The sequence below is a fragment of the Labeo rohita genome, chromosome 20 (assembly GCF_022985175.1).
Source record: "Labeo rohita strain BAU-BD-2019 chromosome 20, IGBB_LRoh.1.0, whole genome shotgun sequence".
Lineage (NCBI taxonomy): Eukaryota > Metazoa > Chordata > Actinopteri > Cypriniformes > Cyprinidae > Labeo > Labeo rohita.
Genome location: NC_066888.1, coordinates 11006731 through 11028895, shown reverse-complemented (window position 1 = coordinate 11028895; position 22165 = coordinate 11006731). Strand labels below are relative to the sequence as shown.

At 35.7% G+C, this 22165-nt stretch overlaps 2 protein-coding genes across 2 annotated transcripts; one reads left to right on the top strand and one right to left on the bottom strand.

Annotated features, from left to right (window-relative positions):
* Positions 1 to 5495: 5495 nt before the first annotated feature.
* Positions 5496 to 7706, top strand: si:dkey-5n18.1 (uncharacterized protein LOC570444 homolog). Its single transcript, XM_051139485.1, has 2 exons — positions 5496 to 5997; positions 7431 to 7706. Exons 1-2 carry the CDS (start codon positions 5539 to 5541, stop codon positions 7608 to 7610), a joined length of 639 nt encoding a protein of 212 aa, XP_050995442.1. The 5' UTR covers positions 5496 to 5538; the 3' UTR covers positions 7611 to 7706.
* A 908-nt stretch (positions 7707 to 8614) lies between these two features.
* Positions 8615 to 21686, bottom strand: dsc2l (desmocollin 2 like). The gene is made up of 16 exons (XM_051139468.1): positions 21394 to 21686; positions 19322 to 19424; positions 18551 to 18741; positions 18348 to 18461; positions 18037 to 18192; positions 17777 to 17918; positions 16495 to 16649; positions 16263 to 16397; positions 15953 to 16138; positions 15251 to 15498; positions 14762 to 14904; positions 12448 to 12669; positions 12057 to 12293; positions 10348 to 10463; positions 9969 to 10256; positions 8615 to 9762 (listed from the first exon to the last, which is right to left on the bottom strand). The coding sequence occupies exons 1-16, from the start codon at positions 21433 to 21435 to the stop codon at positions 9550 to 9552; spliced, it is 2691 nt and encodes an 896-aa protein (XP_050995425.1). The 5' UTR covers positions 21436 to 21686; the 3' UTR covers positions 8615 to 9549.
* Positions 21687 to 22165: the final 479 nt, after the last annotated feature.

The window sequence follows — 22165 nt, the reverse complement described above, 5'->3', positions numbered from 1 at the left end:
CTGGTCGAGTTAAAGGGATAGACCACCCAAAAATAAAAATTAGCCCATTATTTACTTACCCTCCAGGCATTCTTGGTGTATATGACTTCCAATCAGAGTTATATTAAAAATGATCCTGGCACTTGCAAGCTTTAGAAAGGCATGGGCGGGTGTTTCTCTTCATCAGTCAAAAAAAGTCCAACAAAGTGCATCCATCCATAATAAAAAGTGTCTCACAAAGCTCCGGGGGTGAATAAAGGCCTCCTGTAGCGATTCGATGCATTTTTGTAAGAACAATATCTATATTTAAAACATAATAATCACTTGGCTTGCCCCAACTGGTAGTACATGGAAGTCTTTCCGGGCGGGTATGCGCCACTCAGAAGTAACGAATGCAAATACAATCGTGAACACGTCCTGAATTAGAAGTTTAAAATGAGGATTTGTAAATAAAAGAAGACAGCGGATTTTGATATAAGCCAAAAGGAGGCTGGTTTTCTTTTGCTAAATTAAGTAAACTTTGCTTACTTTGCACCTGTAAACAAGCGGTTTGTGCGAGACTCACCGGCGCAACGCGAACATCCGATGTCATCCGCCAGAGCTGCTTCCATGTTCGACCAGTTGGTGCAAACTAGATTAAAGTTATTCTTACATTTTAAATATGGATATTTTTCTTACAAAAATGCATCAATTCACTACAGGAGGACTTTATTAACCCCCCGGGGCCATGTGAGGCACTTTTTATTATGGATGGATGCACTTTATTGGACTTGTTTCGGAATGATGAAGGGAAACACACACCCATGCCATTATAAAGCTTGAAAGTGCCGGGATAATTTTTAATATAACTCCGATTGGTTTCTTCTGAAAGAAGGAAGTCATATATACCTAGGATGCCTGGAGGGTGAGTAAATAATGAGCTAATTTTCATTTTTGGGTGAACAATCCCTTTAAGGCTGCCCTCAGCTTGTTCATGAGCGCTGAATGGCCACTGACGCCCTGGAGCTCCCATCTCCATCAATGTCAAAGGAAATTTTCAAACAGACATTATTATCTTTAATAACAAACCACATATTTGCAGTCTAAATAAGTACAATGTCACCTAAAAACTCTTAAAACTGCACTCTGTGAGACAAAAACAGTTTTATTTATAATATGGTTGATTTGGGCGTCCGCCATGACACTCGCTGTGAGAAATACTCCAAGCGGAGAGATAAAAATGGTGAAACATTTCAATATCATTTTATTGCACACCTATCAGACTATCAGATTTGAGGACTAGAAAGAATTGTTGTATAGACCAATTTATATACGTCACAGTAACGTCACTTACTGCTGCATGCATTGTGGTGGCATAAAAACACTGGTAACAAGTGGAGGGGAACAGATAAAATCCATAGAATAAAAGGAAAAAAAATGTATTGAGCCTTTGGAAGTCTGAAAAAGGAATGCAAATCATTTTTATAGAATACTGTCGTCAAAGACGCCATTTGAAGCTAAATGCAGATTTTGAAAAGACAGACTATTGATGAAACTTGCTATGATTACCCTACTTTTAAAGCATAAATTTGTCTACATAATATTCAAATATGCAGTTCATGAAGGACATATTGTATTAGCCCTACAGTTACAGCATGAAATACTATTTAAACATATAACATTTTACATAAAATTTTCCTGTATTATCTCACAATTCAGTTTTTCTCACAAATGCAAGTTTATATCTCCTAGTTTGGACTTCATAACTCGATTTAACTCAACTAAAGAGAGTTTATCAATTCTGGGGGGAAAAAAGCCAGAAGTATGGGATATAAACTCATGATTCTGAGAGAATGATGAAAGAGAGAATGACAAATTGATTTTTCTTATCTGAATTCTGAGATATAATCTTGGAATTGCGAGAATAAAGCCATCATTTTAAAATAAACTCAAATTTACCTTTTTTATTCCTTGATTCCATGGCTTCTATAGACCACTACTTTAAAACCCTCATTTTCTCCGTCATTGTGGCTCCAGCCACAAAATAGCATCATCACTGTTTGCAAACACAAAATTGGTCTGTAAATAAAAATATCTTTATAAGAATAAAGTAATACAGGTTTGAAATGACATGAGGCTAAAAGAGTAAACAATGACAACTGTTTGGAAAAAAAAGGAAAGATGCTGAAAATATACCATGCTCGGGCCATCCAAGATGTAGATGAGTTTGTAACTTCATAGGAACAGATTTGGAGAAATTTAGCATTACGTCACTCGCTCACCAGTGGATACTCTATAGAGTGAATGGGTGCCGTAGGGCAAGCCATAGAAAATCTCTTAATGATGGATTTGTTTCATACAAACATGCAGCTTTTTCTATAAGACTCTACATCCATGATATGCACATCTGATGCAAAGATGCTGTTATTAAACACAAATATATTATAAATTCTGTGTTTCTATTTTTTTAACAGATCCCTTTATTTTACTTTCCCTCTCCTGCCACATTCTCTCTGGATGCTTTAGTGAATGTTAAAAGTATCTTCTTCTTCAAGCTCTTAATGAGATCCTTTGGGAGTCCAAAATAGCAGAAAACTCTTCCTCACTAAAGATCTATTTTGTTAAAGTGATCATGTTTAATTCGTCATTCCTAAAGCACTCTTTACACAAACAGCCTTTAATCGATGGCAACTAATTAAATCTTATGGGGAAATTCTGCTGAAACAAAAAAGAATCGTGGTGATTGTTATATGTGGATAGCACTGGGTTTATGTGGTATGTATTCCATGTAGTAACTGTGAAAATATTGAATGGTGTGTTCTCTTACAGAGCCTTTCTTGGCTGTTTTGTGAGACATAATAACTCACAAAGAGAAGTTGCTTAAGCACAATACAGAACTGAAAGCACAAGGGGGATTTTGGAAAAGGAAATAGTCTTATTTGTAACGTTCATATTGTTTTAACATTTTAAATGTGACCCTGGACCACAAAACCAGTCTTAAGTAGCACAGGTATATTTGTAGCAATAGCCAACAATACATCATGTGGGTCAAAATGATCAATTTTTCTTTAACGTTAAAAATCATTAGGATATTACATAAAGATCATGTTCCATGAAGATATTTTGTAAATTTCCTACCGTAAATGTATCAAAACTTAACTTTTGATTAGTAATATGCATTGCTAAGAACTTCATTTGGTTTTCTCAGTATTTGGATTGTTTTGCACCCTCACATTCCACATTTTTTTTGTGGTACAGGCTCACAAATGTTTTTTTAAACCGCAGTGCATGAAGTTTCATGAAAACCTGAAAATGCAGAAAGTTTCATGTGAGCTGTAGGTTCTGTAGGTTTAGGGGAAGAACTAGGGTAGAAATTACAGTTTGTACAGTATAAAAGCCATTACACCTATTGAATGTCCCCATAAAACATGGAAACCCAATGTGTGTGTGTGTGTGTGTGTGTGTGTGCGTGTGTGGTCATGGTAACTGATAATGAGGCGAGTCAGACCTCTGGTGGTTGTGTTTGGGACTGCTAATCATGAAAAAACACCCTGAGAGGTCTACTGCACCTTTCACTCCTATACATAATCCATGCTGCTATAATAGACGTGACTGTGTTTGTTTATGTGTGTGTGAAGATGTTTGAATATGTTTGCTATAAATCTTGACATTCACACTGACATTTGGGAAATTTTTATTTCCAGTGACATTTCCTGAAAGACGTGGCGAGGGTGTATATTGTGAATCCGTGCATATGGATTCACAAAATTATTACTGCAACATTCTGACACTTGTGAAATGTCTGCAGCTACCCAAAGCCATCCATTTGTTTTATCTGCTACACAAAATTTTGCAAAACATGCAAGAACAGGCAAATAGAACAAAGAACAGATGTACAATGAATATGTCAGTATAATTTCAGATATCAACCAATGTTAGACATGTAATTTGTCATTTGTTGGTGTCATTTATTGCATATTTAATTTTACAAGCTCATTTCCTCTATTTTAATATCTAGCACTCACTTAAAGTAAAAGGAATGCTGAAAATGTACTCACCCTCAGGCCATCCAAGATGTAGATGAGTCTGTTTCCTCATTAGAACAGATTTGGAGAATTTTAGCTTTACATCACCAATGAATCCTCTGCCATCAGAATGAGAAACAGCTGATAAAATCATCACAATAATCCACATGTAATTCGCATGACTCAATTAATGTCTTGTGAAATGTGAAAAAGCTAAATAATGGTAAAAAAAAATAAAAAATAAAATTGTAATCATTTTTATGGATTATTTGTGGATTATTGTGATGTTTTTATCAGCTGTTTAGACTCTCATTCTGACGGCACCCATTCACTGCAGAGGATTCATTGATAAGCAAGTGACATAATGCTACATTTCTCTATACAGAAGCCTGTTTTTGCCACTATTTCAATTGCTAGTTATAAAGTCAGAAATGCGACATAAAAACTCACAGTTCTGACTTTCTTTCTTGCAAACGTGAGTTTGTATCTCACAATTCTTTTTTTTTTCTTTTTTTTTTTGCAATTCCAAGTTTATATCTCGCTTTTTTTTTTTTTTTTTCATTATAATTGTGAGATAAAAGCTTGCAGTTGTAAGTTATAAAGTCCAGTTTTTGAGGGGGAAAAAAGACTGATATGCTCTCAGAATTGTAACTTAACTCACAATTGCGTGTTTTAAAGCCACAACTGTGAGATATGAACTCACAATTCTGAGAAAAAAAGTCAGACTTGTGGGTTTATATCTCGCAATTCTGACTATTTCTCAGAATTGTGACTTTATATCACATAATTCTGAAAAAAGTCAGATTTGTATATAAACTACCTCGAAACTGAGCTTGTATATCACACAATTCTGTGAAGACAGTCAGATTTGAGAGTTTATATTACAATTCTGCTAAAAAAAAGTCAGAACCGTGAGTTTATATCACGCAGAATTGAGTTTATAGCTTGCAATTCTGACTTTATAACTCCCAATTGTGGTTGTCATGCAATTCTGCGAAAAAAGTCAGATTTGCAAGTTTATATGTCACAATTCTGACTTTGTAACTCACAATTGTGAGTTTATATAATGCAATTCTGTGAAAAAAGTCAGATTTGAGTTTATATCACACAATTCTGAGAAAAGTTAAATTTGTGAGTTTATATCACGCAGTTCTGAGAAAAAAAGTCAGAATTGAGTTTATAGCTCACAATTATGACTTTATAACTCACAATTGTGAGTTTATATCACTCAATTCTGTGAAAAAAAAGTCAGAATTGTGAGTTTATATAATATATATATATTATATGTGAGTAAAAACATAAATTCTGTGGTCTGCTCCTCTGACAGCATTGTTGCACAACAAGAGTTTTGAAAGACTTATAGGGAAGCATAAGTTAGTTTTAAAGAAGCGTAATATTAGTTTTTGCTGATTCTAAAAAATGTCAGGTGACAAACAATTTCTCAACTTCTTCATGTGACCAGGTAACTCAACCAATCACAACCCCAAATCTGTGTGCCTTATTACCATGGGCTTTACATTTTAGTCCGTTCATCTCTCTGAACCTGTACTTCACCATGGCCAAGCACTGGATAGCGGTTCTCCTCACACTTCTGTCTTTGACCAAAGCAGGTTTTGGTGAGACCCTCCCTAGCACCTGCAGGATCGTGTGTGACCCTTCCTCAGATCGTTCTAATGACCAGAAAAATGGCTTTGTCATCCCGCTCACCCCCTCTGCAGCAGGCCCTCCTGGTCCACCTGGACCTCCAGGTAAAGCAGGTCCTCCGGGGCTACGTGGACCCTCAGCTATAGGCTCGGCAAGTAAGGGAGGTGTCGCGTTCAGCGCTGCACTGCAGAACGCTATCAGCAAGAATGAGGTGATAAAGTTTAACGATGTGATTACTAACGTGGGAGGTGGTTATGACTCCTCGACCGGGACTTTCACCTGTAAGTCAGAGGGAGTGTACTACTTCATCTTTAACATTGTGAAGACTGGCCAAAACCTTCGAGTGGACTTGGTTCTTAATGACCAAAAGGTGAGTTCAGTTCTTTAACATTTACTTTTTTTCAGGGATTTTCAAACAAAGGTGTGATAAAATGAAGTAAGACCCATTTATATTGAGAAATATATATTAAAATATTAAATGTGATATAATGCACTACCATTGTAAAGTCTGGGATCAGTATGATTTTGTTTTGAATTTTTAATTCATGTTTTTGAAAGAAGTCATTTATGCTTACTAAGGCTGCATTTATTTGATCAAAAATACAGTAAAACTAACATTGTAAAATATTTTCTATTTTAATACATTTTAAAATGTAATTTATTCCTATGATGCAAAGCTGAATTTTCAGGATCTTTATTCCAGTTTTCAGTTTTACATGATTCTTTAGGAATCATTCTAATATGCTGTTATGCTGCTCAGGAAACATTTATTATTTGGTATTATTATTATTATTATTATTATTATTATTATTATTATTATCAATGTTGAAATAGTTGTGCTGCTTAATATATTTGTAGAAACTATTTTGCAGGTTTCTTTGATAAATAGAAAATTCAAATAAATGAAAAAAAAAAAAAAAAAAACCCTGCACCTGCACTCTTTGTTTGCAATAAAAAAAATATTTTGTAACAATATAAATGTCTTTACTGACATTTGGTCATTGTATTGTGTCCTTGCTGAATTAAAAATATAAATAAAATAAAACTAAAAAATAGAATAAATAAATAAAAAATACTGACCCAAACCTTAGTAAATGTAATGTAAACGTAAATGAGAGTGTAAATACAAAACATTTTCAGAATTGAGGACCTGGCAATAAACTAAAGCAATCTGCAAAACATTATTTGTATTAACTTATGTATTTTTTTCCTGAACACAATTAATAAAATATTTTTAATTATTTTCCTTAAGTTTATACTGTACATCAGTTTAATTTAAATGTATTTTTATAATGTTTTTTTTTTTGTTTTCAATGTTATTAATGTTATAATATTTTTTAACTTATTTTATTTTATTATTTATTTATTTATTTATTTATTTTTATTTTTTTTTTTTTTTTTTTTACAAAAACTTATGCAAATATATTTCTTTATGTTAAAACTAAAGCTGGGTTAAGTATAACTGCAATTAATCCCTTGATGTCCAACCAGAAAATAAATAAATAAATAAATAAACATAAAAAAAATCTAAATTTACAAATTTATTTATTTATTTAATTATAAGATTAAATATATTGAATTTAATTTTAAATAAGTTAAATTTGTAAGCCCTACAATGTCAGATTGTATATTTTTTATATTAAATAAAAAAGAAAGGGGGGGGCTAACACCCTGAAAACTCCTGCTTTTTTGCTTTCATAAAACGTCTGCTACAAATATTAAAATATTTAAAATATTAAGGACTCCGATTTTTTGCAGCATAAGTCTGATAAATCTTCTTATTTCTGCTGTTGTGTGTTTTAGATTGTGGCGAGTGCGGTGGCAGTGGACGTCCTTCATGCAGATACTGCAACCAACAATGTAGTGCTGCAGCTAAAAGCTGGAGACCGGCTGTATGTTCGGCTGAACAACAGTGATCTAAGCAAGAAGGACTCGCAAAGCCGCTTTACTATCTTCTCCGGTTATTTGCTATATGAGAACTGAGACCAACAAACATGATTCTTTCTGCTTTAACTTCCTTCTTTGCATTCAGACTGCGGGTGTTTCCTTGAATAAAGAATAAATTCTCTGGCAATCTGCCTGGCTTAGACTTTTCATTGAATATTGAATCATTTTTTTCAAAGGCAGAGACCTCGCTGAGATACTTCACAGGGCACTGGCACTGGTATTACACTTGGACTTCAGGGACATTGAGAATGACACACTAAGTAACAACAGACATACACACTCAGCAACAGCAGCTCAGTCACAGCACTTTAACAGCCTGACTCACACAAATCATAGGCTATCAGATCAGATTCTCTGTAAGAGAGTAGTGGGACAAAATCCAATCCCGGATTATTGATTTCACTTAACCTACAGCAGACAGGAAGTAATACACTTAATATTTTTACATCCTTTAACTGCTGAATAAAAATTAGGTGCAATGCAATACAGAGAAGTATAGTAAATTTTCAGTTTGTTCCTACCTATTGAACTATACTGCCGTCCAAAGGCAAAGCGCAGTAACTACACATTTGGTCAAAATTAAGGTTAAAGGAGTTCACTTCCAGAACAAAAATTTACAGATAATTTACTCACCCCCTTGCCATCCAAGATGTTCATGTCTTTCTTTCTTCAGTTGATAAGAAATTATGTTTTCTGAGGTAAACATTTCAGGAATGTTCTCCATATAGTGGACTTCTATGGTGCCCACAAGTTTGAACTTCAAAAACGCTAAAAATGGCTGAACGCGAATGACACCGGAAACCACAATGGCCACGCCTGCTATTTATATTGCAGCATAAAGACAGTACTTGACAATAATATAGGGTCTGTAATCAGTTTTATTAAAATATTTACAAAGAACATCCCTATAAGTCTAAAATCAGAACAACCCTCTAAACATCTAATATGTTGGTGATATTTACCTCAAATACAAAAAAAAAAAAAAAAAAAAAAAACTTAAAATGTCCTGTCAGAACAAAACGGAAATATCAAAGAGCTAAAAAAAAAAAAAAGTACTTCTAAACAGTTTTACCCAAATGTAGTTCTTTCACCTTTCACCTATATCTTCATTTAAAGCATAAAGTGACTTACATACAAAATATTTGGTTTCTTTTCATTGAAATAAAAAAACCCCTTAGCAACTGTTTAATGTTGTAGGAAAATAACACAAAACTCCAGTGATACATCATGGCCTAAGGATGAGTTCAATGTCCAAAGTTGATGTCGGGTGTCAGTGCTTTTGGAGCCGAAGAGTGCTCTGAATTCCACACACTGTGCCCAGAAAATGTTTATGAGCACACTTCATCATGGTCTTGTAAATATACAGACTTGGTTAATACTTCACACGGCTGAGAATTGCAATCGATCGGGGAGAGAATAACGTCTCTTCTGTATACTAATATTGAAAGTGTCCCTCCTCAGCACTGTGAGGAAAAGGTTTGCAAAGCAGAGCAAAATGTAGCAATTACAGAAAAGCTTATTTGCATCATTTACACACTAAAAAAAACTTAACGTACAAAAGTTAACACACACAAAGTTAAGGCACTTGATTAATCCAGCAGAAAGGCATGTACTGCAATAATAGTTTTCTAAATGAGTAATTTTTGTTTGTAAAAATAACAAAACATCCTCAAAAAAGGAGATACATTTACTTAAGCAGCAAATTGAGATTTTTGAGCATAAATCTAATCATATTTGGTGAGATTTATATTTAAACAAGACAAAATAATTGAAACAATTAAAGAATAGACTATTCAGTAAATGGTCTTACATCATTTTGCTTCTCAAGCAAATTCATCCTGTTTTAAAGATGTTTTGATATTTTTACTGGAAAACTAGCCAAAAAAACTGATTAGGAGCATGATTTTTTGCAGTGTGCTTTGAAGGCCCCTGGCAAACAGCATACAGTACTCTCTCATCTCAGACACGTCTTGATTTAATTTCCGGTTCGATTCGTGGTGTAGCAGACGTCAGCCAGTGGTCTGAATTTGGGGCCGAGAGTGTTCAAAAAGTCCATTGATTCCTGTTCACCCACAATGCTACAACATCCTACAGAGCCTGCAGGAGATCCCATCCCCTCATTCCCATAAGTTTTCAGCAGGTCATCCGCATACCGGCCCTCCTCCTCTTCTCCAAAGTAAGCCAGTTTCTGTCACAAAATAAGGGTCACAAGTTAGGTCACATGAAAATAACTTCAGTGAAGCATGAATGAAAAGCAGAGAGAAATGTAAAACATATGAGTTTCCTGAATGAATGAATGTGTAAATAACATAACTTTGCTATTGCAAATTATTTATATTATCATGTAATTCAGTTAAAAATAGAAATAAAAATAAAAATGTAAATTCAGCTCACTCTCTCCAAGTAGCGCCCATTGGTTTTCCATGTGTCCAGAGCACTCGTATTTGAGAATTTCTGCATCGTGAGGTTGCCGGACATGTTGTTATCATAGCGTCCAGATGAGTAGTACTTTTCTGTCCCAAACTCCTGAGTGGTGGTGTTGTACACGCCTGTTCCACCCTGGAAAAGCGGCTGCCCATACCGTCCTGGAGCTGAAGTGACGTTCTTGCTTTCCATGAGGCCGCTCTTCACTGACCCGTCCACTAACTCTCCCCCAGGAATAATCATCAAAGCATCATCTTTCTAAAAAGAGCAAGACAAACCAAATATGGTCAAACACTTCTAGTAGGTTCTCTGCTTAGTTTAACCATTTAAAAGGAGGCGTTTTTCTTACCACTTCTTCGCCCGGAGCCTCAGTGTTGGATTTCAGCAGCATTCCACCCGTTCCCGTGTCATCGTTGATGTACAGCTTGTCTCTCTTAGTACTGCATATGAAGATGAGCAACAGACCTGATATGGCAAGAAAAACAGAAGGCAGATTTACCAGTGTTTCTGAGAATCGTTTTCAGGTGTACAGTGAAAAATTGGAGTGATTATTTAAACTTTAACAAAAATGTAAATGTAAAATATAGCTGCAAGCAGCGATTAACAGGGGTTCAAGCACTTAAGGCATTTTAACACATAAGAAAATCTTCATTACATATTACTTTGCAAGCCTTTAACCACCTAAATCAATGAATAAAAAGCATTTTTAGCAAATCCAGGTAATTTACCATAGAAATATGATGTTTTTTAATGTTTATGACTGTTATAGCGTCAACTGTGGTCCGATCTCAAACTTTGCATGCTTGTTTAGAATCACCTGTCGTATGTGTTCAGCAAGTTGCGTGAAGTTTTGAGCTTTCATTTAGGCGTTATAGGATTTTGGGTAAGTTTGGACGGGGCCCCTTTTCTAAATTTCAACTTTTTTTGATAACTATTGACCTAGAGAGTCCAGAGAATTGTACTGCAATGGTTCTTTCCAGACTGAGCGAAAAACCTAGGACTAGTTAGCAAAAGTAGGTTTTTACATCTTCTCAATCACTAACAAATGATTTGATTGACAGCAGTGGTTCTAGAGGCGAAGTTGTCCGGAATGAGTTCTATCGCATGATATGAATATCATGTGTATGTTTGAAAAACCGTGCAATGTACAATCATTTGCAATATCTTTCCCCAGTGGCCAACGTCTTACAAATTTCTCACAGACCTTTGGGGTTGTGAGTCAAAAAAGTCCACTGAGTTTCATTCCAATTGCCCTCTGTTAATCTTGTCTAATAGGTGCTCAAACTTCATCGGCCAATGGCGCCCATGTTTTTTTGAGATACGCAAAGTCCTTATAGACATTTGTGGCACTTTGGACCAAGACCGTACACAGCGACTTTCATGTTAATAGGACAAATGGTTGCGTAGGTATAGCCATTTTCATGTTTTTTCCCCCTTATAGTGACCCCAAGTGCCCAAGCTTCACAATTTTTTTCCCGTGACCTCAGATTGAGCCCTTACATACTTGCTCTGAGTTTGGCAAAGATACCTCATTCCATTCAGGAGTTATAAGCTTTTTACTAAAAGTGGCCGTGACCCTTTCAAACGTTTTGACGTCCCTTTGCGATGGTGAGTCGAAGGTTAAACTTTTTTTTTGATAATTATTAATATTTACTCTCCAGAGAATCTTTCTGCAGTGGTTTGGTTCTGATCGGGGTTTTTTTTTTTTTAAATCCATAATACCCCAAAATTTTGCCAGGCTCATGATTTAATCTGAGGAGCCAAGAATTCCATTAAAATAAGACACTTGACCCTGCAACTGACGGTTTAGGAGTTCCGAGCGATTTCGTACTTTTGATCGCTTGGCGACCCTTGGCGAAGTTGTCGGCTGTGTGATTACTACCATCCCTCCAAGTTTCAAGTCTCTACGACTTATGGTTTGGTCTGCATGATCAGTTTTGTTTTGATTGCTGATCCTTGGCCATTCTAACAATTACAATATGGTTTCAGCACTACGTGCTTAAATCCCTATTGGATGTATGTAATATATGGTGGTCATAGCCAGAAGGGGGCACTCACTTAAGAGTAGTAGCAGCAGGCCAGAGAGAACTAAGGCAAGGATTCCCAAACTGCCCAAAGAGGAAGAGGCACTCCGAACCCCACATATTCCCACTCCATTTTCCTCCCTTTCACAGTTGCACACTCGCACATTCATGATCTGCTCTTTCCCCAATCCCTGCAGATCCTTCACAATCAGAGGGACGCTGTAGACACCGTTAAGTATGGCCGAAGCCGGTTCCAGCACCACGGAGGTATCTGCATCAGAGGAGGAAAAACATGATGTCTGTGATCATACTTGCACTTTAAGTTTATCAGCCTTTGTTTCTTATTGCTATACTAAAAAAATTATACCATAAAAAAATGTTATAAAACCCCAGCCCTAAGAAACATCTCTACCCTCTATCCTTACCTGTAGTATCCTTCAGTTTCCACTTCCCATCATTATCTGCTCCAAGTTCAAATGTGAAGGGAGAGGAGTAAGGTGCTTTGTCCATGTCCACAGCTTCGACCAGAACCGAGCTCAGCGTATTGCCCTTACTACACATGATCAGGTCTGTACCCGGAATCACAGGTATGTTATCGTTCACATCTTCGATCTGGAGTATAACTGTCCCCTTTCCTGTCTTCTTACCTGAGGAAAGAGAGATTCCAGTGAGTTTCATGTGACTTGAGAAAAAAAAATGGCCAGAATACAACTGGCTGACAATGCACTTCGTATCTCACAACTGTGACCTTATTTCTCATAATCATGACAAATTTATCTCAATTGTGATTTTCCTACAATGCTGTAACCTTATATGTCATAATTAGAACTTTAAATCTCACAATTGTGACTAAATATCTCACATTTGCAATTTTATATATCTCACAACTGCAACCATTTTTTTCATAACCATGACAACTTTCTCACAGTTATAAATTAGTGCTTCACGTCTCATAACTGCATTTGTCATCCCTTAATTGCAACTTTTTCATAACTGCAGCTTCGTACCTCATAACTGTGACTGTATATTTCATAATTGTGACTACTTTCTCATAACTGTGACCTTTTATCTCCTAATTGTGACTTTATCTCACACTTGTGACTACACCTCACAAATACAATTTTATATCTTACAGATACAACCTTACTTCTCATAATTGTGATAACTTATCTCAAAGATGCAATTAGCTATTGCAACTTTGTCTATTGCATATTAGTGCTTCATCTCAAATCCCGTATTTGCAAAGGTTTGATAACTGCAACGTCATACCTCATCATTGTGACTATATTTCACAATTCTGATGATTTTTTAATAACTGTGACCTTATATCTTATAATTGCGACTTTATATCTCACAATTGGGACTACACCTCTCACAATTGCACCTACATCTCACAACTAAAACTTTATAACTTACATACAGAACTTTATTTCACAACTGCAACCTTATAATAATTGTGACAACTTTATGTCACAGTTGTGTCTGTCTTAAAAATATGTGACTTTTTCGGAACTGCAACTTTGTACCTCGTAACTATGACTGTATAATTCACAATTGTGGCTACTTTATCATAACTGTGACCTTGTATCTTATAATTCCAATTTTATATATCACACTTATAATTAAATACTGCATAATTGCGACTTCATCTCTCACAATTGCGACTACATCTCACAACTGAAAGTTTATATCTCACAGTCGCAACTTTAGATTTCACAACTACAACCTTACTGCTCATAATTATTACAATTTTGTCACACGATTTCTTTACAATTACTGCTGCACATCTCATAATTCCATCTTTTTATCCCTTAATTGCAACTTTTTCATAAGTGCAACTTACTGCATACCTCAAAACTGTAACTGCATAACTGTAACCGTGGCCTTGTATCTCATAACTGTGACTTTATATTTCACAACTGTGACTACTTCTTACAACTGAAACTTATATCTCACAATTGCATCTACATATCTCTCAATCACAACTTTATATCTCACATCTTCAACTTCCTCATGATTGTGACTGTGGCTTCACATCTCATAACTGAATCTTTTTACACTTTTAATCACAGTTAACTTTCTCACAGTTACGACTACGTCTCATAACTGCATATTTTATATCCACAATTGTGACTTTTTATAGTATGTCACATTGTGACATTATTTCTTTGTCTCAAAATCCCCCTTTTTGAAAAAGGTTTTATATACATTCATATATTTGTGATCAGTTTTTCAAAAGCTATGACCAGCTACACAGCTTGTCAATAAAATTATGGCAGCAAGAACAACCATTAGCAATAAGAGCGTAGCAACCTTATGACATACAAAGATAAAAATCACATGTAACTGATGCATAAGACAGACAAATGTACTTAGTTCTTCCTGGAATGCCATTCAACAACATTCACTGTTTAGAACATGTAGTATCAGGTAGGACATGTTGATCATCACCAGAAAGACATGTTACATCACACCACAAAATCCAGGTGAAATCTTCTCAGAGGCCTGAAGATATTTCTACCCAACCACACCCAACCAAATGGGCTTTCATTTAACAGCCAGAGAAAACACAAACACACCTATTCATAGAACAATAGAGTACAGTATGTACTCAGAAATACACAATGTATCAGTGCAGCACAGGTGTGTGTTGTGCTAATTGTCCATAGATTATGAAGTTAATATATTACATTTTATCTAATTATGTTGTCACATGTGTGACATAAAGTTCATACTCACTCTCATCCACTGCTCTGATGGTTATGTTGTACATATCCTTATGAACCAAAGGTGATTCTCGGTCTATAGTATTGGCTACTTTCAGTTCTCCAGTGTTCTCCACCACATTGATCCAGTTGCCAGGGTCAGTTATCTTATAGTACCTTACACACAAATGGAATGGAAAAGTGAGAAAGTGCATTTAAAGTACGGTATACAGTTTTACGTACATTTACGTTACCACAATACACTCTGATGTCCATACAGAGACACTAGAAGCTATAAATAAAGGAATCTAGAGAGGTTACGGGAAACATATTCTTGTGGATGGTTTTCATAATTAATGTTTTGGAAGCATTTACATAAGACACGTTCTTGCTTGTCTTCAAAAACAGCTAGTCAGTTTGAAGCATCTGAACAGAAGTGCAAAGACCGCCTAAACACATATGGCAGTGCTTTAAAGGGAATTAATAAGTTAACCTCAAATAAAACCCACATCAAAGAACATACTTTATTCCATCACTGTTCTTTTTTTCTGGGTCCACAGCTTTATAGGTTCCAATGACTGTTCCGTTGGCAACGTTCTCCTTGACTTTGAGATACAGAATGCCAGGGTTGAACTCTGGTCCTTCATCTTCATCTTCCACACTGAGCTCGACTGGCACAGACATCCATTTAGGTTCAACCCCAACCAGTGGAACGTCATTACGGGCAGTTATTTCCAGCTTCACCAGTGGAGTTTTTTCATAATCCAATCCCTGAAAGAAGAGAGTATGAGAAGATTGAGAATTTAGCCAAGTGCATCTACATAAAACTTGCTTACTAATCCAAAAGCACCAGTATTGTCAAAAGCTCTTTCTTGAATTCTCCTCGAAAAGAGGAACCTGTGCTTGCCTGCCTGATTGGATTGTATAACAGGGTGTGGTTGAACTGCACATGCATATCCAACAGACAAGCGTTTTCACACACAGCTCTAAAATAGTGAGCTAACGCTGCAATGCCGCTATAAATAAAACCAACACAACCCTGTCAGAAAGCTCTCAAGATAATGACTGTGACCCTCAGTGATAGCTATTGCTACAAGAACGTACTAGCAAAAACAGGTCATCAAGGACATCTGGGGTCTATTTCTTTCCAAAAGGGTTATTTTCAGACCTCCACAAAATAAGTTCCTCTACAGACTATTATTTTAATGCCGTTAAAACCATTCACCTTTATCACATACAGAAGCCCCTCGTTGGTTTTGGGGTCGGTCTCCATCCTGAAGTTCCCACTCTCATTTCCTTTGGTGACCTCAAACAAGGCCCTCCAGTTAGGGGTGTTTATCAAGTCCTTATCTTCCACTGGTATCCTAGTTACTACCATATTTTCTTGGTTCTCCTTTACTTTGGCCTTGTACTGTTTCAAAAAGAAAGGATGTTCATATTTCAAGATGATAGCTATACAATGCTACCCATCTCCTGAGTGGTTTAGTAGTTTACTTTTTTGTTTCATTGCCGTATAGCCAATAAAAGTGCCTTACCAACTTCTCTTTAAAGGTAGGAGGGTTATCATTAACGTCTGTGAGATTAACCACAACTGTTCCTTTTGTGAAGAGCCCACTAGGAGCACCGCCCATATCTCTGATCTCTACTTCAACGAAGACTTTGTCCTGAGCCTAAGGAACATAAAATTTAGCATTATTGGCAGACTGTAATATCTAAACACACAGCAAAGAAAGACATTGTAGGCACAACACCAAACCAGTAAAATACCTCTCTGTCTAAGGTGTTGGTTTTGGCAGTTAATACTCCAGTAAAAGCATCAATGGAGAACATGTCAGTAGCGTTCAGCAGAGTAAACTTGATGGAGGTGTGGAGGGTTTTGGGCTCATCCTTATCTGTGGCATTCAGTTTTCCTATAACAGTACCTGGAAAACAGAATGGAGATATAATTGAATTTGCTAAAAAATACAATTTCACTTTCAGTATATTCAGGTTTGGTTTTGTTTCATTTTCTACATTTCTCAGATAGAGTTCACTTTAAAATTTGTTCACAAAGCCTGTTAAGAATAGTCTGGGCCGTATTTTACCACAAAATATAGTGAAAAAAAAAAAATCAAATTTATAACAAATAAATTAGAACTATTAAAAAAAATGTATGTCAAATTACATAGTATGAAAATAATGAAGCTTAATATTTATTATATTTATATTTTTTACATTGTGACCAGTGATTTTGCTGTTAACTAAAACTTTATTTCTGTTTTCATTAATTAAAATAAAGTTGAAATAAAAGAAACTAGAAGTTGGGGGGGACTAAAATTACAAAATAACAACCAACCAAAATAAGCGCAAGTACTAAAATTAAAATTAATGTAAAAAAAAAAAAAAAAAAAAAAAAAAAAAAAAAAAAAAGACAAAAGCATATAAAATGACTAAAACTTCATGAAAACTGAAAACCGAAATATAAAAAAAAATACATATAAAATAAATTATATAAATACATAAAAATGTGTAAATATACAGTATACTATATTAATTAATAATATAAATTATTATGCTTAATATGATTATATAATTGATAATTATAATAATCAATAATAATATAATTAATAAATAAAATATTAATAAAAACTATTATTGTATATAACCTACACTAAAATAACACTAATTGTGACATTTTCAGGACTATTAAAAAATTACTTTATTGCATTCTGGCATATTAACTTTGTCTTTACATTTAATATTCTTATTATTTTCAATAATGATTCTCATTACTGTAATCTAACATTTTTACTGCATTACAGTAAAACAATATGATTAAACGTCTCGGTTACATATGTAACCCTTGTTCCCTGAAGGAGGGAACGGAGACGTCACATCAGATGAATGACCGACGAATTGGGATCTCAAGTCAAAATGTTTTCATGGTCCTAAAAACAGACCTTCCATAATTTCAAAAATATAATTACTTTTTTCTATCTTATGATTTTGGTGTGACATATGGCCTGGACGTCATAGGTGAGAATATATGTTTCATGCTTCTCTTTCGTACCTGCCCTGCACCGTTCTTCTACGGTGAAGAATCGATTTCCACTGAATTCTGGGGCGTTATCATTCATGTCGTTCACATTCACAGTGATGGGCAGATATTGATCAGTTTCCCTGCCACTTAGATCAAACACTTGAGCTTTAAACTACAACAAGAGAATCAAGAGACGCAGACATGTTTAGTTGTACTGATGCCATACTCATATTCCAGACCATAAACTCATGCACTGTTGTCTGTATAAGGCCTGAAATATTCAGACTCACATTGAATTGTGGGTACTGCTCACGGTCGACGGCCCTGGTCACGCTCAGCATGCCAGTTTGCTTATTCAGAATGAAGAGGCCCACAGGATCTTTGTCAACGCCCTGCCCACTGATCTTATAATACACGGTGTAATTTACTGAAGAATCAGACGCAATCTGAGAAAAGATTGAACACAGCACTGTGTCAGTAAGCGTAAGAAAACAGGAAGCACAACAAAAGGTCGAACTGAGATCATGGAATGCGGGAGGAAACGGGAAGGGAGTAATGGAATGACTATAGTAGAGATATAGCTGATGTTACTCGGTCTCACCATCTCCAGCTCCTTTGGGAATGGAGGCTTGTCATTCTCAAATAAATTGAAAGGCAATGGTCTCCATCTTCTCTTAGCACGCTTGTGAGCCACACTGCCGGACTTCTGAGATGCCTGAAGCCAGAACATAAAGAGAAACATTCCTCAGTCTGCTGATCCAGATCGTATGGTTTATAGTTAAGAATTACAGGCTGTAGTTTTACCTCATCTTTACAGGACAGGACTATGTCCACCCTCCATTCTGATCCGTTCTCATCCTGCACCAGCACAGAAAACCGCTTTATTGTAATCTCCAAACCATGAACTGTGAAAATGGTTCCATCTGTATTTACGGCGAAGTCAGGGTCACTGGAAGTAAAGGCGACGGGTTTGACCGCACAACCTTCGAGAGTCACTGTGAAAAAAATACAACAACGTCAGGTAATTATTACACAGATAAGCCTTGTATCTTTTCAAAACCATAAGCAGCTTGAATCTATTGCTTGTTTTACACTGAATATCATATCAAGCTTCAAAAAGAATGCAAAAGCACCATAAAAGTAATACAAGTGCTGTTATTGTTAACTAAAACTATTACAAAACATTTCTGTTAATTAAACTAAAGCTGCAAAAATTTAAATAAAATAATAGAAACATTCCATCATTATTTACTGATAATCTTACCATTCAGTTGACTTTTCATTTTCATTTGACTTTTACGATACTGTCATGCTGTTTTGTGGCCATTTGAAGGTCCTTTTTTTATTTATTACACGGAAGCAAGAAAGTCGCACGGGTTGGAAATGACATGAGGGTGAGTAAATGATGACGGGATTTATCATTTTTGAAAGAACTAATTCTTGTAACATTAATTACCCTTATGTAATCGTTACGTTATGTAGCTTAATTAGCAAATATCAAAGAAAAAGCTTAGTGTCCATAAAGTCAGTCAAGGTCATTTGAATTAAAAGAATTAGTGAAACCACAAATCTTACATTCTTTCTTGCCTTCGGAGATGACATATCCGGCGGGCAGCCTCTTAGGAACCTGAGCAAGCACAGGCCTCAAATCACAAGACGCAGCGCTCTGAAACAGTACCTGAGGGAGGAATTGAAAGCGAGTGAGAGTGAGAATTAAGGGAGTAATGCATTCCCAAAATCTGAGTAATATAGGTTGAAACAACATATGACTTCAAATCCTAATCCTAATAAATCAAGCGAGGATTGTGATTGGGTAACTAGAACTAGAATGCATTTTTAAAACATTTAACAGTGTATACTCCTTATTGTCATGATGTACAATACTGTATTCGAGTGTTTCTGCACGCCAAACGTTATTAATCAGCATCTTGGTCTTATTGTCTTGTTCTCCCTTGATCGTTTCCTTTAGACTTAAACGTCTACATGAAAGCATTGCATCATAATGCCTTTGTTTGCGCATGGCAAACAAGCAGCGATGAACCAAAAACAATGACTCGCATCTCTCAACAATGACATGGGAAACCGCTACTAAAAACACAATAAGCCACTACTTCAAGGAAAAGACTCTACATGCTGCTATATGGTATTATGTCTCATTTCATGGTGTAATGTTATGGGCTATGGGTTATCAGCTTTATCTTATCTCCAAACAAGGCTGATCTGTCCAGTGGAACCTGTAGACGTAAACACGTAAAAGTAAGTGAAAAAGAATTTTTCTTTGCTTAAGCGTTTGTCATTGTGTCTTCGTGAGTCAATAAACATATAACAATAAAACAAGCATGAAAAAAAAGTGCGCCTTTGGATGTCTACCACAGTGTATAAATCTGAACAATATCAGGAAATCACAAAGTTTAAAGTTTACATTTGACCCACTCAGTGAAATAAATGGGAAACAGCAGTCTACTAATCACTAATGCTGACTAATAAGAAAGGTGATAGTACCTTTCTCATTAGTCAACACTAGTGATGAGTGAATTAATAAATGTGAGCATTTGTGAGCCTGGACCACAAAACTTGAGGGTCAATTTTGTTTAATTGAGATTTAGACATAATCTGAAAGCTAAATAAATAAAGCTAAATAAAGCTTTTCATTGATGTGTGGTTTGTTTGGATAGGACAATATTTGACCGAGATACAACTATTTGAAAATCTGAAATCTGAGATGTCCAAAAGAAGTTCTTAGCAATGCACGTTACTATCAACAAAATGTTTTAATGCATTTACGGTAGGAAATTTACAAAATATCTTAATGGAACATGATCTTTAAAAGAAAAATCGATCCTTTTGTTCCACACAAGTTAACAGTTAACAGCTTCGCCCTGAGTGATACCAAGCAAACGAAGAAACACAACTGTGTGATGGAGAAAAAAAAACAAAAAAACAAAAAAAACAATCAATCAGGCTTTTCAAATGCAGATAACTATTAATTATTCAATTATTCTATGTTCTAGAACTGTTAATGTTCAAGTAGTTTCATCCATTTTTAACACACAATTAACCAATATCTGACCTAAATCACTTCAGTTTGGAAGGTTGGAGGTAAAATCTATTTAGAATTTAATATTATCACTGGGGAAAATGTATTTAAAAATAAACCACTTTGTGAACACGGTTTCCACCAAATTACCATAGTACTAGTTGTTGACTATAATAAAATGTGATCACATGGTAGAAACCACTGTCATGACAAAATGAGATAAATATTTTGAAAGCAGAATAATTCATTATTCCATTCATTAAATCCACATGGACTGTTATTCTGTAAAAATGTGATTAAAAAAGTGTAGCTTAGTATATTTATTAGGTTTATTGACTTTTTGCTAACATGTTTGAAAGCAAGTCTTAAAATCTTTAAAATGTAGGTTTTCTCAAAGGGTGTTTATATATATTTTGGGGAGGAAAAAGACCAAATTTCGATTAATAAAAATGATTACAACTAACATTAACTAGCGTTTGACGGAAACTATGGTTACCAGGGTACATAGGAAATGATACGGCACGAATTCAGTTAGGCCTACAATAAACTTTTATGAGCTAAAATAAAACGACGGAAAGCAAGACAAGAGACAACCGTAACTTTAACTTACCGAAGTAAGTAGGCAGAGAGCGAACAGTGCGCGTTCATACATCCTGCTGTGTGTGTGTTGGATTTCTCTGGACTCCACTACACTGCGTGTACCTCACAGACGTGCTCGGATAAAGTCCTCTGGGTGCGGTGCGGCTCTCATGCCATTGAAGTCTTTAATATGGGCGTGGCAGAGCCTCAGCCTCTCAATTTTTATATCAATGAGGCTGAATGGCTAGTCTTGAGTACTCTAAACTGGTTAAACTCTGCTTTGTCCCTGACTTCCTTAGCTTGAGGAGCTCTGGAAGGCTTAGACTCCACCCCAAACTGCCCCTTGAAACTCCCTCTGACTTTGTGTGTGTGTGTGTGTGTGTGAAAGAGAGGGAGGTTATACTTTAACAGAACAGACTTTCACCTGCTACACCATCTGACTTTTCAGAGTGATTAATGCATGACACAATTAATCAACATCTCTTTGGGTGGAGTGCAGGATGTACTCATGATTATACAGACAGTCATCACATTTACACATTTACCGAAGAAAAGAAACGCTCTTACAACTTTTGCATTTAGTCACCCGTTAAGCCAATTGATAAAACAAAAAAATCCCAGCTTGAAACCGCTCACATGTGCACGCCTTTTTCACGTGGGATGTGATTTATTCTTTTCGAATACTACTTGGTCAAGCGTGTGGTTGTGTTTAACCGCTTGATACCTGTGGTGCTTTAGGCCTTAAAAGTGAAAATACGTGACCTGTTGACCTAAAGTCTCACAAATGCAGTTTCGCTCGGAGG